Source organism: Garra rufa, chromosome 23, assembly GCF_049309525.1.
Source record: "Garra rufa chromosome 23, GarRuf1.0, whole genome shotgun sequence".
NCBI lineage: Eukaryota > Metazoa > Chordata > Actinopteri > Cypriniformes > Cyprinidae > Garra > Garra rufa.
The window spans coordinates 7,107,891-7,126,667 of NC_133383.1; the positions used below are offsets into that span (position 1 = coordinate 7,107,891).

General features: G+C 32.6%; 1 protein-coding gene across 1 annotated transcript; it reads right to left on the reverse strand.

The window, feature by feature from the left end:
- Window positions 1-287: 287 nt before the first annotated feature.
- gnsb (glucosamine (N-acetyl)-6-sulfatase (Sanfilippo disease IIID), b) lies at window positions 288-16,692 on the reverse strand. Its single transcript, XM_073829390.1, has 12 exons — window positions 16,638-16,692; window positions 16,353-16,556; window positions 13,237-13,302; window positions 12,839-12,937; window positions 10,507-10,674; window positions 7,057-7,139; window positions 6,859-6,977; window positions 6,677-6,780; window positions 4,896-4,997; window positions 3,961-4,071; window positions 1,374-1,481; window positions 288-1,290 (listed from the first exon to the last, which is right to left on the reverse strand). The coding sequence occupies exons 1-12, from the start codon at window positions 16,689-16,691 to the stop codon at window positions 1,141-1,143; spliced, it is 1,368 nt and encodes a 455-aa protein (XP_073685491.1). The 5' UTR covers window position 16,692; the 3' UTR covers window positions 288-1,140.
- Window positions 16,693-18,777: the final 2,085 nt, after the last annotated feature.

Consider the following 18,777-nt stretch of genomic DNA (forward strand, 5'->3'; position numbering starts at 1 on the left):
CTCTTGTTGACTATATGTTAATATCTTTTATGTGAATTATCTTATTCAGGTCAGTACTAAATAAACAATAACATGCATTTTGTATGATCCCTCTTATCTTGGTAAAATAATGAACATTTCGCAGATTCTGAAAGGGGGTGTAAACTTTTGACCTCAACTGTATGTTCTATAAAGTTCATCAAGCTCAGTTTCTTAATCAGTCTAAATGAGTTTTAATCAGAACCGTACATTAAAATAAATATTAAAATCCGCAAGGACAAAAATTTGCATCAAGTGGACACACTACCTCTTTTTTCCATAAATTTATTGATTAATCAAAATTAAACATTTGTATCATACAAAGGCAAAAACACTTTGCTTTAGTGCGAAAAAAGGCACACTCATAATTTAGATTAAAATCAAAATTTGCAAAATTCCCTTAAATATTAGACCTTTCCCTTTATCATTTTAAAATAACATCAAGAAGATGATTTCCACTGTGGCACATTAACATTTGCAGTTAGGCATACATAAGGTTTAATTCACAGTATGAAAAAATCTAAATAAAACAACCATGCATAATCAAGAATAAAGGTCAAACAGAAAAAAAAAAACACTTAAACTGCATGGGTGACTGTTTCGATGATAGTATATTTAGCCAAACATGACAAGATTTGGTTTGAGCATTCATTTATCATAAAAGTGCTGAAAACAATTAGGAATTAAGGCAAAGCCTGACGACAAGAAATCCTCCAGTTGAACTGGTTCAAGCCCTTAGAAACTGTTCACGTAGCTGTATGACAGCATCTGAACAAGAATCACGCAGTAGACACATTCACATTTTAAGGAGGGAAGTGTGCATGACTTCCCAGATCAGAATTAAAGGGAGAGTTTATGGCAAATATCGCAATTCTGTAAATATCTACACACCCTAATGTCACCCGAACCTGACTTTCTCTGTCAAGTTTTATTGTACAATAAAAAGAACAACATAAGTGTGAATAAATACTGACAGGATGTGATTTCTCTCTTTAAGAATTTAAGGAGAGATTTGTGCAAGTGAACACCCTAATACGTCTTCACATTACCCAACTTGGCGTTCACTGCTAGAGATGGGTTTTCGGAGCAGGGCTGGGGTCCGGCCCGTCTTCTGGCACAGTATTATTTGATGTTTCGACAGCTGTCGCCCGTGCAGGACTGCAGCTTGATCAGCCTTTGGTTCATCATCTGCAAAAGCGTAGGATCGACCTTCTTCACAATGTTCTCCATCTGATGAGGATCTGACGTCAGGTTGTACACCTCGACAAACGACTGCAGGAGATCACAGAAGAAGTTTATTGAGGTTCAGCATAAAGTTTGGTCCACAAATGCTCACCTGACTGACATGCGCTCACCTCGTCATCGGCAAACTCGCAGTACTGCAGGTTTGCATCCTTCAGAGTTCTGACGCAGGCGTACGTGTTGTTAAAGGCGTCTTCGCAAACGCAGTCTGGGAAGCATTCCTAGAAGAAAGAGAAGATGTCACTTGTTATTATAAGAAATGTGACCCTGGACCACAAAACCAGTCATAAGGTTAAATTTGACAAAACTGAGATTTATAGATCATATGAAGGCTCAATAAATAAGCTTTCTATTGATGTATGGTTTATTAGGATAGGACAATATTTGGCCGAGATACATCTATTTGAAATCAGAAATCTGAGGATGCAAAAAAAATCACCTTTAAAGTTGTCCAAATTAAGTACTTAACCATGCATATTACAAATCAAAAATTACATTTTGATATGTTTACAGTAGGAATTTTACAAAAAATCTTCATGGAACATGAACTTTACTTAATTTCTTAATGATTTTTGGCATAAAAGAAAAATCAAAAATTTTGACCCATGCAATGTATTTTTGGCTATTGCTACAAATATACCCCAGCGACTTAAGACAGGTTTTGTGGTCCAGGGTCACAAATCAGGTTGAAGGGAACATAGAAGAACCATTCCTGTTTCCACAAAGAACCTTTTAATGCAGAGTTCTTAAAGCAACAGTTCACCCAAAATTTTAATTCTGTCATTAATTATTCAACCTCACGTTGTCCCAAACCCGTAAGACATTTGTTCATCTTTAGAACACAAATTAAAATATATTTGATGAGATTCAAGAGCTTTCTGATCCTGCATTAACGGCAACACAACTAGCATGTTCAAGGCCAAAAAACATAGCAAGGACATTGTTTAAATAGTCCATGTGACATCAGTGGTTCAACCTTAAAGGGGTCCTATTATGCTTTTTCACTTTTTGAACTTTAGCCAGTGTGTGGTGTGTATTGCGAACGCAACCGGCCTGAGCTTATTAGAATCATTGATGTTACTAAATTCTCTGCGAATAGCGGCCAAATACTCCCTCATACTCCCCCCTAAACGTCCAACCAATATTTATATCAGTTGCATGTCCTTGCATGATGCTTGAAATTTCCATCCAATCACAAAGCTCTTTCTAGAATGCTCTTAGTTCTATAGTTCCTTATCAGCTCCACGGCCACCCAATCAGAAGCTTGGCCCACCCGACCCGAGCCCCACACTACATAGCCGATCACAAAATTGGCGCGACATTTAGTTGAGCTCCATATTTTTTTCTTATCGGCGCACCCACAAATATTTGAATATTGTATATAATTTTCGCACTTTCAATATGCAGGGTATAGAAATCGCTTTTAAACGAGAGCTCGCGCTGTTTACTTTTACTTTCGATTTTGCGATAACGCACACTCTGTGTGAAGGGAGCAGCACATCTTATAATAGATATTTGTCAGTGAGTACAAGATTGCAGCAAGTCCTCCAGTCTATTTTTGCCATCTTTCTTTACTTTCGACCCGTGATCATTCAAATCTAAAGGTCATTGTACACTGAGCCCGGTTTTCGTATGCGTTTTTTTTTTAGTTTTCTCCTATTTGCCATCCTTATCAAAATGCTTATTATGGATGCGAAAATGCAGAAAATCAAACACGATCCGAATTTTTCTATGACGGACGAAAGTTTCAGAGGCAGTGTGTAAACTCGATTAACATAACCTGTATTTTTATTTAACGTGCAAAAATCTCAGACGAAATTTTTTTGGGGTTGATTTCCCCCAGTTATTTAAAGGTTTTAAATATTGCAGAAATGAAATTTCAATAAAAATTTATTTTTGTTTTGTTGTACACTGTTAGGTAAGATCTTTAGGTTTTTTGCTAAATAAATATGCTGAGAATGCATAATACTCTCCCATGTCTCTTTTTGATAAGGATACCTACCATTTACTTATTATATTATAAAAATATTAACTTTATTCACATACTAAAGGGACAGGACAGGCTACTCCTCCCAAAATGTACCAAAAAAAAAGTAATGCCGTGATTTTATACCGTCACCGTTCAAAAGATAAAAAACACCGTGATATTAAATTAAGGTCATTTCGCCCACCCCTACTATATACTCATAGTATTTCGACTTTCTTCTCGTAGTACTTCGACTTTATTCTCCAAGTACATCGTCCTTTCGACTTTGTATTTCGTAGAATTTCGACTTTATTCTTGTAGTATCTCGACTTTATTCACGTAGTATTTAGACTTTTTTCTCGTAGCATTTTGACAATATTTCTGTTGTAGTGTCTATGGAGGGTCAGAAAGCTCTCAGACTTTATTTTTGTAGTATTTCGACTTTATTCTTAAGCATTTCGACTTTATTCTTGTAGAACTTTGACTTTTAACTTTGTATGTAGGATGTATAAAGGTCCTACGTGTTTGGGGGGAATTGTGGGTGAGTAATTAATGACACAATTTTAATTTTTGTGTGAACTATCCCTTTAAAAGAGCCTCTTTTTTTCTTAGTGTGAAGAAACATTTTTGTGCAATTGAATAATTCCATGGATGTTAAAGGTTCTTTTCAAGGAATCGTCAATGCCAATAAAGAAGCTTTAAAGAGTGTAGTATATGATTCTTGAAACACTTACAGCTAGTCCAGGGCCGAGTTTGGGGCAGCTGGGATCTTCAGAGGAATGTCCCTCACCGGTGTACTCAACCAGAAAGAAGGGCCTTTCTGTGCCGTTACGCAAGGATGGTGCCTTTATGAGAACATTAGAAGAGAAAAGACACAAAGACTTTTTTTCAATGTCAAATTATTAGACAATCTTTGCTGTGAGAATTCACATCAATTAATTCACATAAAGATACATTTCCAGCATCATTACTCCAGTGTCACATGATCCTTTAGAAATCATTATAATATGCTGATTTGCTGTTCAAGAAACATTTATTTAAAATGTGTTTTTTTTTTTACTTTATGCAAATAGAGCAGCAACTACCAATATAAGTGAGTGATTTTTAATGTTTCATATGCTTTCAATGCATTTGTCTGGTGCTTTTATCTGAAACAAGTCTCTTCCGCTCACCAAGGCTGCATTTATTTGATCAAAAATAGAGTGAAAACTGTAATATTGTGAAATATTATTTCAATTCAAAATAACTGATTTATATTTGACTATATTTTAAAATGTAATTTAATCCTGTGGTGCAAAGCTGAACTTTTAGCATCATTACTCCAGTCTTCAGTGTCACATGATCCTTCAGAAATCTGAGATGTTTAATATTTTTTGGAAACCATAATACATTTTTTAAATAGTAGAAAGAACAGTATTTATTCGAAACATAATTTTTTTGTTTGCATTTTAAATGTCTTTACTGTCACTTTTGATCAATTTAATGCATCATTGATAAATAAAAATATTAATTTCTTACAAAAATATACATTTGTGTATGACATAATGCTACACTGTGGTAGATCCTGTAGTGAAAAGTGTGAAACAGTTCAAACAGCATTAAAATATTTCATTTACAGAAGTATTAGTAGTAGTAGTGAAACAGGAAGTGAAAATCATGACACACTTACCATCTGTGGCAGGAAAGACTGTCCGTCCATGTTGACAGTGGAGAGATTTACTCCTGCGATGTCCAGGATAGTCATAGAAAGATCTATATTCAGCACTGGAGACTAGTGGACATAGAAAATGTTTACACATAGCAATATTTAGACATATTGTTCAGTAGCTGTGACCTTGCACCACAAAACCAGTCATAAGGGTCTTTTTTTTAATTGAGCTGAATAAATAAGCTTTCTGTTGATGTATGGTTTGTTAGGATAGGACAATATTTGTCCAAGATACAACTATTTGAAAATCTGGAATCTGAGGGTGCAAAAAAATCTAAATACTGAGAAAATCACCTATAAAGTTGTCCAAATGAAGTTCTTAGCAATGCATATTACTAATCAAAAATTAGGTTTTGATATATTTATGGTAGGAAATTTACAAAATATCTTCACGGAACATGATCTTTACTTAATATCCTAATGATTTTTGGCATAAAAGAAAAATCGATCATTTTAACCCATACAATTAATTTTTGCCTATTGCTACAAATATACCTGTGCTGCTTAAAGGTCCCATATTGTACACATTTCTGGAGGTTTATTTTAGTTGTTGCTGTCCTTAAGAATTTATATTTGCGGTATAAGTGCCAAAATCCATCTCAATATATTTTTACAGCTCCTTTTTTAGGAGCTCTGTCAAAAACAGGTCGATTTTGGCCCATCTAATTAATATTCATGAGCCTCTCTTCTGATTGGCCTGTTGTTTTCTGAGTGACGCACAGCCAGGCCAATCACAGGTAACTACGGTCATGTATGCTGTAGCCTAGCCCACAGCCATAGAGAGAGCCTAGCTTGCTGATACTCAAACGATATTTCAGAATGATCATTAATGTTTTTTCTTTTTCAAACACCGAATGCAGTAAGCTACATAACTGTTGCTTTAGTAAAGCCCCTTTCACAATGCGCGCTGATTCTGGAAAATTACGGGAAAGAGCGCCGTGTGAACAAAAGCCAGAACCATAAAGGCAGTGTTGTAGTGATGATGCACATTACCCTGCGACTCTTCACGACAAAAAAATACGTGCAAAGTGGAATGAAGCCGCGATCAGGCAGAGCCAGCTCCTCACTATCAGTGCTGAACCACAGTTTGTTCAGGTTAGTTTCAGTTTAGTGAAACGTACGCGTCGGATTACATCTCACATCCAAACGTCACATGTCTTTATGGGTTGTGTGTAAAGCATGCACAGATTCCGGAAAATAACTGTGAATTAACCAAATTAAACAACTCCGGAACAAATCATGGGACACATTATCAGTGTATTTACCGGAATCGCTGTGTGAAAGAGGCTGAAGTTGACGTGCCTCTGGTCTCCTATATTCACGTTGTTTTGAAGCCTGTGCAATGATGTAGTTTCGACATCTATCGACTGAACAGGGTTTTCTTGACTTGTTTTCGTGTTGTTGTTGCTTAGCAATGTTATGGACACGATATTGTCTGGGTTTGACAAAAGGAGGGTGGGACGTGATTGGTGCTGGGGTGGTGACTGAAGGCGGTGACTGAGTCGATCGGACGTCACATCTGTACGGAAGTCACAGCGGCTCGTGAAAATGAACAGCTACTTTAAGCAGTCTGTGTGCAGTTTACTGTGGATTGACTGTTTTGAAACTCATATGGTAGTTACATAGCCCCTAGACCTCAGTTATCATGAAAAAAGCCAGGAAATTTTCAATTTTGACAATATGGGACCTTTAAAACTGATTTTGTGGTCCAGGGTCACAAATAAGTAATTCAGACATCTAACCTGAAGTGTTTGCTTGGCTTTGATTCCTGGACCTCGAACTAAGAGCGGGACACGGATATCAAACTCGTACAGTTGTCTCTTGTCAATAGGCAATGAGAACTGGCCTGTAATTGATTAAAAAAAATGGTGTCATAAAGTCAGATAACAGCAGGTCAATAAAACAGTAGAGACTGAGGACGCACCGGTGTGATAGCCATGATCAGACGTGTAGAAGATGTATGTGTTGTTCAACTCCTTTATTGAATCCAGTTTCTTAATCAGCTGCTCCACCATGTCATCCACTGACACCAGCGTCTGCCACCTATCACAGATATTAAATACACATATCTCAATAAAAAGATTTATTTGATAAAACTTTATATAAAATGTTTATTGCATACCTCCTGCGGTAAGCATTGTCAAGGTACTCAATGGAGCTGTTTGGCATTGGATTCGCAGGCTGACGCAGTAACCAATGTTTGTCCTAAAAGTAGAGAAACGGCATGCTAAGGTTAAAATATAATTACATACAAAAATACATATTAAACAAAACGGGCAACATATAATGCTAAATTAATTAATTCATTAAAATATTATCTAAAATATACATACATACACACATACACACACACACACACACACACACACACACACACACACACACACATATACATATATATATAAGTTTTTTTTGTGTTTTGAGATTTTTCTTAAGTTTTGCCTTAATACTGGCCATTGAGTGTTAATAAGTGTAAACAATGAATACTATATTAATAATTTAGATATATTTTTAAAAACAATTAGAATTTTTTACTATTATGCATTAAGTGTGTATGTGTGTGAGTGTGTGTGTGTGTGTGTGTGTGTATGTATGTATGTATTAGATATATTATAAAAATATATCTAAATTATTAATATAGTATTCATTGTTTACACTTATTAACACTCAATGGCCAGTATTAAGGCAAAACTTAAGAAAAATCTCAAAACACAAAAAAAACTTAATTAAAATTATACATTTTAAAAAGTAAAAAAAAACATGCTTCTTTTTATCTAAAGAAAAAACAAAAACAAAATGCAACAATCCCCAAAATACACTCACAGTCAAAAGTTTTTTGAACAGTAAGAGTTTTAGTATTTTTTATAGAAGTGTCTTCTGCTCACCAAGTACAGCAAAAATATATTTTTGCCATTTAAAACAACTGTTTTCTATTTGAATATATTTTTAAATGTCATTTATTTCTGTGATTTCAATACTGAATTTTTAGCATCATTACTCCAGTCACATGATCCTTCGGAAATCATTCTAATATTCTGATTTACTGCTTAAAAACATTTATTATTATGTTGAATACAGCTGAGTAGATTTTTTTCAGGTTTCTTTGATTAATAGAAATTTTAGAAGAACAGCATTTATCTGATATAGAAATCTACTGTAATATTATAAATATCTGTATCATCACTTTGATCAATTTAAAGCATCTTAAAAAAGGATTCTGACTCCAAGTTTTTGAATGGTATAGTGTATAATGTTACACAAGTGTTTTATTTCAGATAAATGCTGATCTTTGGATCTTTCTATTCTGCAAAGAATCCTGAAAAAATACTCAACTGTTTTGATTATTGATAATAAAAAATATTCTTGAACAGCAAATCAGCATATCAGAAGGATTTCTGAAGGATCATGTGACACTGAAGACTGGAGTAATGATGCAGAAAATTTAGATTTGATCACAGGAATAAACTACATTTGTGACCCTGGACGACAAAACCAGTCTTAAGTCGCTGGGGTATGTTTGTAGCAATAGTCAAAAATACATTGCATGGGTCAAAATTATTGATTTTTCTTTTATGCCAAAAATCATTAGGAAATTAAGTAAAGATCATGTTCCATGAAGATTTTTTGTAAAATTCCTACTGTAAATATATCAAAATTTATTTTTTGATTAGTAATATGCATTGTTAAGAACCTAATTTGGACAACTTTAAAGGTGATTTTCTCAGGATTTTGATTTTTTTGCACCCTCAGATTCCAGATTTTCAAATAGATGTATCTCGGCCAAATATTGTCCTATACTAATAAACTATACATCAATAGAAAGCTTATTTACTGAGCTTTCATATTATATATACATCTCAGTTTTGTAAAATTTAACCTTATGACTGGTTTTGTGGTCCAGGGTCACATTTGAAAATGTATTAAAATAGAAAACATTTATATTAAATAGCTAAAATATTTCATGTACTTTGGATCAAATAAATGCAGGATTGTTGAGCAGATGAGACTTTTTTGAAAAACAAAAAAATCTTACTGCTCAAAAATTTTTGATGACTGGTAGTATATTATATTAAAAATATTAAATATTTAAATTACAAAGTTTGGGAAAATTTCGTAATATTATGCATTTATTATATATTTAAAAAATAATATATACACGTGTGTGTGTGTATTCTCTTTAAAATACATAACTTATAACCTATTTTTAAAATAGTTAGAGCCTTCTTGACCAGCCTGGTCAAGAAGGCTCACCAGAGCCTGTTCTTCTTGAGAACACTTCAGAAGAACCAGCTGTCCTCAGCCATCCTGGTGAACTTCTATCGCTGCACGATAGAAAGCATCCTTACAAACTGTGTCACAGTCTGGTACGGAAGCTGCTCTGTTGCGGAGCGTAAGGCACTGCAGCGGGTGGTGAAAACTGCCCAACGCATCATAAGGAGTCCACTACCAACCATTGAGGACATCCAGAAGAAGCACTGTCTGCGTCGAGCACGCAGCATTCTTAAGGATTCCTCTCATCCCGCCCACAAACTGTTTTCTTATTGAACTCTGCCCCCCACTGACACCTCTGCCCCCTCACACACCCTACACTCTCCCCATTACCATTGCACTACTTAATATTCATTGCACTACACTGTACATACCCATTTGTAAATGCACATTTCCTTTGCACAAATACATATTGTAAATCTGTGGTAAATCTATATCTATACATGTCTATTTGTAAATTCTGCTTTAGTAAACAGCAACCTGTATATTATGTTCAAATCTACCTGCAATTTATATTATAGTTAATAGCAACCTGTATATTGTGTTCATCTATTTATACATTCTGATTGTAGTTAATTATCATCTGTAAAATATGCTCACAGTACTTCATCTGTAAATATTATCCCTAGCATCTCCCTGTACATATCTCCTATAAGTGCACTTATAACTTATAAATTATACCTTTATCCTGCACTTGCTGCTTATTGCACTCCTGGTTAGACCTAAACTGCATTTCGTTGCCCTGTACTTGTACATGTGTAATGACAATAAAGTTGAATCTAATCTAATCTAATCTAATCTAAAATACAAAAAAAAAAAAAAAAAAACATTAATTGTTAAAGTCACATTTTGTTATATGTTACTAATTTTGTACTCATTGTTTAAATTTAAAACCACACAATAAATTATATTTTACCTATTAAACATCTAAAAACACATTTTTTTTAATTTGCTCTATTTAAAAAAATAAAAATACAGCAATCACCATCAATAATATTAAAGATGCAAAAAGTCTTTATCTGCTGTGAGATATTTTAAGAAAAATGTCTGCTGAAAGATGCAAACTAATGCTTATATAAAATTGAACATACCTTAATGAAGTTATATAAAAACTATTACTAGAAATATTCTTAAAATGTTATTTTATATAAACATTTTTGGATATTACTTTACATTTGTTGTCTTGAAGTTTAAAATACTGTGTAAAGCCAATCTTGCTAAATCCAACCAAACTCAACAATTGTTTACACCAGCGGTACTTCCTCATAATCTGTCATTAAAAGGATAAAACTGAAAGCTGAACCTTTCCAGGCATGTTGAAGCTGCCGTTTCGTGGTGCTTTGACGTCGCTGAAGGACTGCTGATACTGAGGGGCGGCCGTCCACGGCGAATGAGGAGACGGCGGACACAACATCATGAAGAATGGGTGACTGGGGCTCCGCTCCTCCAGAAAATGAAGCGACCGGTTCAACTAGAGTCAACACAGATTTTATTTAAGATATTAACCACTTGTTTTTCATGCGAGATATATTTTTAAAAAGTTGCGAACATGCAAACAAACTGGATTGTCTGGTATGTCATGCAGCTTGACACTGGATCACATTACTATTGGACCGTAAGAATTGAAAAAAAAAATGGCTCAAAAAAAGTGGATTAATATATAAATTTATACAAATTAACATACAATTTAATAAATAAATAAAACAAAATAATTTGTTACCCTGGACCACAAAACCAGTCTTAAAGGAGTCACCCCCTTGTCATCCAAGATGTTCATGTCTTTCTTTCTTCAGTCGTAAAGAAATTATGTTTTTTGAGGAAAACATTTCAGGATTTCTCTCCATATAGTGGACTTCTATGGTGCCCCCGAGTTTGAACTTCCAAAATGCAGTTTCAAAGGGCTCTAAACGATCCCAGCCGAGGAAGAAGGGTCTTATCTAGCAAAATGATTAGTCGTTTTTTTTTTTTTTTAAATGTACAATTTACATACTTTTTAACCGCAAATGCTCGTCTTGTCTAGCTCTGCAATGCGCTTGCATACTCTGTGTGATCCTGGTCAATACAGTTAGGTTATGTCGAAAAACTCCCATCTCATTTTCTCATTTCCAACTTTGAAATCGTCCTACACTGCTGTTTTACTTTTTTTTTATAGGGTGTTTGACTTTTACGTTCACTTTGTAAACACTTAGTATACAGTAATCCGGAATACACAGAGTTCACGCAGAGCTAGACAAGATGAACATTTGAGGTTAAAACGGATATAAATTCAAATTTCTTTGGAAAATACCTGATCATTTCACTAGATAAGACCATTCTTTCTCGACTGGGATCATTTAGAGCCCTTTGAAGCTGCATTTAAACTGCATTTTGGAAGTTCAAACTCGGGGGCACCATAGAAGTGCATTATATGGAGAGAAATCCTGAAGTGTTTTCCACAAAAAACTGGAATTGAACTACTCCTTTAAGTAGCATTGGTATATTGGTAGCAATAGCCAAAAATAGATTGTATGGGTCAAAATTATCGATTTTCCTTTCATGCCAAAAATCATTAGGATATTACGTAAACAACATGAAGATATTTTGTACAGTTCCTACCGTATATATATTAAAACCTAAATTTTGATTAGTAAGATGCATTGTTAAAAACTTTAAGGGTGATTTTCTCAACATTTGGATTTTTTTGCCCCCTTAGATTCCATATTTTCAGATAGTTGCATCTCGGGCAAATATTGTCAAATCGTAACACACCATACATCAATGAAAAGCTTATTTATTCAGATATATAAATCTCAGTTTCAAAAAATGTAACCTTATGATTGGATTTTTGGTCCAGGATCACATTTAATAAATAAATAAAATATTAAAATAAACCAATAACTAATTATAAAAAAAAAAAAAAATTAAAACTAAACTTCATTAAAAAAAAAAAGAAAAAAGAAAAAAGAAATCGAAAATTGAGAACATAAAAGCAAAAAATAATAATACAAAAAATAAAAATCTCTCAAGTGTCTCAATGATACTAGAATAGCTCTGCTACACAGCCCTAGACTGAAAGAGCTTATCTATGGAAAACCAGCAATTGTGAGTGTAGTTTAATTTAGGACTATTGTTAATCTGTTTCCGGGACACCTGCCCTTAGTTAAATAATAACAAAGCGGCCGTTAGTGACGCAAGATTGCAGCCCAGATTTTAGTGTCAGCTAGCAATAAAACAATGTTGCAGGCCGTATCAAGCAGTCGAGTCATGCATCCCACAGAAGTCGCATGACACACTGCAGCTTGGACAGTCTGACGTGCGAGTTACACAGAATGAAACTATGTGGCTTCCCAGTCAGTCATGAGGTCAACAGCTTCTATCTTGTTCTAAAACAGCCAGTGGCGATATTATTTGGCAACCACATGGTGTTAACTGAAGCATTTGCAACGTAAAACAAGTTTAGCAGGTGATGTAGCACTATTACCAGGAAGTAAATAACTGCAAAAATGATCTGTTGACGCCTCTAAAAATTAATGTTTGATTTAATGTGACATGTTCTAACTTGAAGTCAAACTACTCTATTTACTTTCCTTATTCCCAAATGGGTTACAAATCCTGTTTTAATGTTGACTCTACACTTAAAAGCATTAAAAACTTACAACCAGGTCTGTGAGATAGTCCTTCTCATAGTTGTCTCCATGTTTTTCCTCTTTTCCATTCACAGACAGTGTGTAATTGTAGTATTTAGAGTTTCCCACCTGTGGATACACAAATAAAACCAAAAGACTGTTAGATAATATTACAAAATATAATATCTGCCCTGAAACCAGTGAGAGAGAAAGTAAATGGTTAAAAACTAGATGCAAGTTGTAATGCAAGCACATCACATGATCATACTAAACCATGTGTTCTGCATGAATGCTTGTCTATAGGTGATTGACACTTTAAGATAAGGAAGTATAGAATAAATTGCAGCACATACAACTTTTCCTTTCTGATCTGAATGTAGAAGGAAAGTAGTGGTAGTGTTGGAATAATGCATCTGTTCATGACTTACCAGTGCGTGCCATTGGTCCCAGCCAGGAGGCACATGTGCCACACCGCCTGCGTCTTTACTTCCATACTGAGGACACAGAGAGGGATTTATGTAAGATGAGGAAAAACTGTGACTGGGAGAATCTCATCAAATCAGTCAAGAACCAGAACACCAGAGTTATATTTGATGTCTTATTCCAAAAATATATATATATATATTTTTACATGTTTTGAAAATCAAGAAAATATATTTTGTTGATGAAATTAAGGCTATTTTAAGGCTTTCTGCAGTGTGACTTTTTTCCTATGAAAATTAAGTGACTTTAATCTCCCTATTCTCATTAAAATGATGCAAAAAAAATTACATGTGTGCAATCAAAATATGTTAAATATATATTACTTAGATTGCTAATCAATCAATAAAAAAAATATACACCTGGACATGTTTTATTGATACTTTTTTGCATTTTTATGATTGCATTTGTTGAAAAATTTTTTGAAAAATGTATCATGGTAATAAGAAAATAAATAAATACATAAATAAATAAAATGAAAACATTTTTAAAAATACATTTTATTTTATTTTGTTATTTTATCCTTAGAGTTAAGTGCCTTTAATCTCTCAATTCTCATTAAAATGATGCAAAAAATTAAATGTGTGCACCAAAATATGTAAAAAAAAAATATATATATATTACTTATATTGCAAATAAATAAATATACACCTGGACATGTTTTAGTGAAAAACAGGATTTTTTTTTTAAATTGCAACATTAAGCACAGTTGTCATTACTATAATGCAAAAATATAGATATTATATTTCATACATGATTGCATTTGCTGTAAAAAAAAAAAAAGTTTTAAAAATGTATCATGTAATAAGAAAATAAATAAATAAATAAAATGAAAAAAAAAAAATCTTAAAAATACATTATTTAGATTGCAAATAAATACCTGGATATGTTTTAGTAAACAACTGGATATTTTTTTGCATTGCAATTACATTTTTTTATGACAATTAATAAAAAAAATAATAATAATAAAAATCTTAATTATTGTTTTATCCTTATAATTAAGTGCCTTTAATCTCCCAATTCTAATTAAAATAATCCAAAGAAATTACATGCATGCACCAAAATATGTTAAAAATACATATTATTTAGTTTGCAAATAAATAAATAAATATACACCTGAACATGGTTTAGTCAAAAACTGGAGATTTTTTGCATTGCAACATTATTTTTTACGACAATTAAGCACATTTTCACCAACCAGCTGTCATTACTATAATGCAAAAAATATAGATATTATATTTCATACATGATTGCATTTGCTGTACAAAAAATGTTTTAAAAAATGTATTGTATCATGGTAATAAGAAAATAAATAAATAAATAAATAAATGAAAAAAAGAAAAAGAAAATTGTAAAAATACATTTTATTTTATTATATTATATTATCATTAAAATTAAGTGCCTTTAGTCTCCCAGTTCTCAATAAAATGATGCAAAACATTACATGTGTGCACCAAAATATGTTAAAAATATATATTATTTTGATTGCAAATATATAAATAAATAAATAAATACCTGGACATGCTTTAGTGAAAAACTGGACAGTATTTGCATTGCAACATTATTTTTTTATTACAATTATGCATATTTTCATCAACCAGCTGTCATTTAAAGATGTATTGTATCATGGTAATAAGAAAATAAATAAATAAATACTTAAAATGGGGGGGGGGATACAAAAATACATTTTATTTTATTATTTTATCATTACAATTAAGTGCCTTTAAAGTCCAAATTCTCATTAAAATGATGCAAACAAATTACATGTGTGCACCCAAATATGTTATTGTTATTATATTATAATTAATAATATTATTATATATTATATATTAAATAAACATATACAGTGCCTTGCGAAATTATTCATACCCCTTCATTTTTTTCACATGCCTTATGTTAAACTACTTTAAATTACTTTTTCCCCCACATCAATCTACACTCCCTACTCCATAATGGCAAAGCATAAAATAGGTTTTTAACATTTGTGCAAATTTATTAAAAATAAAAAACTGAAAAGATCCTGTTGCATAAGTATTCATACCCTTTTCTGGGACACTCGAAATTTAGCTCAGGAGCATTTATATTGCTTCTAGATGTTACTACACTTCGAGTGGAGTTAAACTGTGGCAAATTAATTTGAATGAGTATGATTTAGAAAGGCACACACCTCTCAGAAAAGGTCTAACAGCTGAAAATGCATATCATAGCACAAACCAAGTCCTGAGGTCAAGATAACTGCCTGTAGAGCTCAGTGACAGACTTGCGTTAAGGCAATGATCTAGGGAAGAGTTCAGAAAAAATTCTGCTGCATTGAAGGTTCACAGAAGCATTATCCATAATGGAAGACGATTGGAACAACTAGGACTCTAGAAAATGTCTGCCAGCCCCCATCCAAGCTGACAGAGCTTGAGAGGTGAAAAGGTGAGGCAAAGAATGTCAGATAATTGCCAAATGCAGATGTGCAAAGCTTGTCACATCATACCCAAAAAGACTTGAGGCTGTAAAGGTGCTTCAGCTATGTACTGAGGTATGAATATGAATTGTAAAATTTGAAATCTGGTTTTTGCTTTGTTATTATTATGGTGTATGGAGTGTAAATTGATTGAAAAACTAATTTAAAGCAGTTTAACAATGCCGCAACAAAACAAAACGTGAAAAAAAATGAAGGGGTATGAATACTTTTGCATTGCAATATTATTTTTTATGACAGGGCACTGACGGTCGAATAGAACAAACGTTGTAATATTTCATACATGATCGCATTTGCAATAAATTAATAAATAAAATTAAATCTTAAAAAAAATATTAAATGAAATGAAATGAAATTTAATTAAATTTTTGAGATAACCAGAACAGGGAAGTAACAAAAAACGAACATAAACGTAAGCAGTATTTCAAGCTTCTCAAACCCATAATAAGGTCCCCCTAGAACTCTTCAAATATTTGAAAGACTGCAAATATTTAAACACGTTGTGCAGAGCTTCTGATATCATTGTAGAAAAACGAACACCATGCAAATAGCCCAGTGATAGTGCATAGAGCGCCAGGCTGTTCAAAAGCTGACCTGATTCAGGTATTTCCCGCCGTAGAAGGTCTGGTAGCGCAGCTTATTGAGGTAAACAGGAAAGGCCAAAGGCTCTGCCTCCTTCTGCCACAGCGCACTGCTGCAGTTCCCAGAGATGGAGTTATTTCGGACCAAATGATTGTGTTGATATTTGCCGGTGAGGATGCTGCTGCGACTGGGACAGCACAGAGGGGTGGCAGTAAACTAAACTCAAGAGGAAAGGAGCAACTTGTGATATTTGATCAGATCAATTAAAAGCTCTTTGAATCATGGCTGAGCACTTACAGCGTTAGAGAAAGTCACACCAGCATCACCGATCAGTTCTTTGGTCTTCTTCATGGGCGTCTGTGGATAAAAAAAGACTCAATGAGATGGCTATAGTGTCAATATGATTCATCAACTGTAACAACTAAATTGTCAACAGGAAGTATGATTTCACACTTACTTTAGCCTAATAACTTATTCCAGAACTTGATTCTTAAAACAAGAAGCAGCTTCAATGTGACTTTAACATGGGACTGGTTTAGCCTAGCAGTATTACTTAAATGCTTATACATTTTTTTTTATTTCAATCAGCACTAGTACAATAAATGCTACCATGTATTTATTTGAATTCATTTGATATATTCACTACCAGTCACGTCTCACCAAGCCTGCATTTATTTGATCCAAAGTACAGCAAAATTTTGAAACATTTTTACTATATGTGACCCTGGGCCACAAAACCAGTCTTAAGTCGCTGGGGTATATTTGTAGCAATAGCCAAAAATACATAGTATGGGTCAAAATTATTGATTTTTCTTTTATGTCAAAAATCATTAGGAAATTAAGTAAAGATCATGTTACATTAAGATTTTTTGTAAAATTCCTACTGTAAACCTATCAAAATGTAATTTTTGATGAGTAATATGCATTGTTAAGAGCTCAATTTGGACAACTTTAAAGGTGATTTTCTCAGTATTTTGATTTTTTGCACCCTCAGATTCCAGATTTTCAAATAGATGTATCTCGGCCAAATAATGTCCTATCCTAACAAACCATACATCAATAGAAAGCTTACTTATTGAGCTTTCATATGATGTATATATCTCAGTTTTGTAAAATTTAACCTTATGACTGGTTTTGTGGTCCAGGGTCACATATTTTACTTAAAAATAACTGTTTTCTATTTAAATATACTTTAAAATGTAATTTATTCCTGTGATTTTAAAACAGATTTTTTAGCATCATTACTCCAGTCACATGATCCTTCAGAAACATCCTAATATTCTGATTTTCTGATTATTATTATTATTATTATTATTATTATGTTGAAAAAAGCTCAGTAGAATTGCTATATACAGCATTTATCTGAAATACAAATCTTTTGTAACATTATATATGTTTTTATCATCACTTTTGCTCAATTTACAGCATCCTTGCTAAATAAAAGTTTTAATTTCTATAATTTTTTTAAACAAAATGATACTGATTCCGTATGGTGTATAATGTTACAACAGAATTTTATTTCAGATAAATGTTGATATTCAGATCTTTCTATTCATCAAAGAATCCTGAAAAAATGTACTCAACTGTTTTAAATATTGATAAAAATAATTAATGTTTCTTGAGCAGCAAATCAGAATATTAGAATGATTTCTGAAGGATCATGTGACACTGAAGACTGGAGTAATGATGCTGAAAATTTAGCGTTGATCACAGGAATAAATTACTTTTTAAAATATATTCAGATAGAAAAAAGTTATTTTAAATAGTAAAAATATTTCAAAATGTTACTGTTTTTGTTGTACTTTGGATCAAATGAATGCAGGCTTGGTGAGCAGAAGAGACTTCTTTTAAAAAAATCTTTTGACTGGGGTAATGTATATTTTTAAAAAATTCAAAATTAAGCAAATTAAATTATGATAATGCAACAAAAAAAGATTAAATTGTCATATATATATATATATATATATATATATATATATATATATACACACACACACACACACACACACACACACACTTTTTAAATTAATTAATTAATTAATTAATTAATTAATTAATTAATTTCTTTTTGGTATTTTTGGAATTTCGCTGATGTACAGTAAGTAAAATAAACTGTTCACTGATGTACTGTAAATAAAATCATATATATTCTTCATATCTATTTCAAAATTGCCTAGTACAACAAATGCTCAAAGGTATAAAATTTTTTTGAAGTTAAATAATACTTTTTCATATATATTTAACATAGTTTAAAAGATTTATGCATTATCAGAATGAGAATTAGAAATTAAACGTGCTTTATTTTTAAGATAAAATGTCACAATGTAAATAAAAACATCTTATAAGACTAGACTTAATTTCATCACCAAAATATTTCCTAATTTTGTTCAGTTTTTTTTCCTCCCATTATTTTATTTAATTCTTTTTCTTTTGGGAC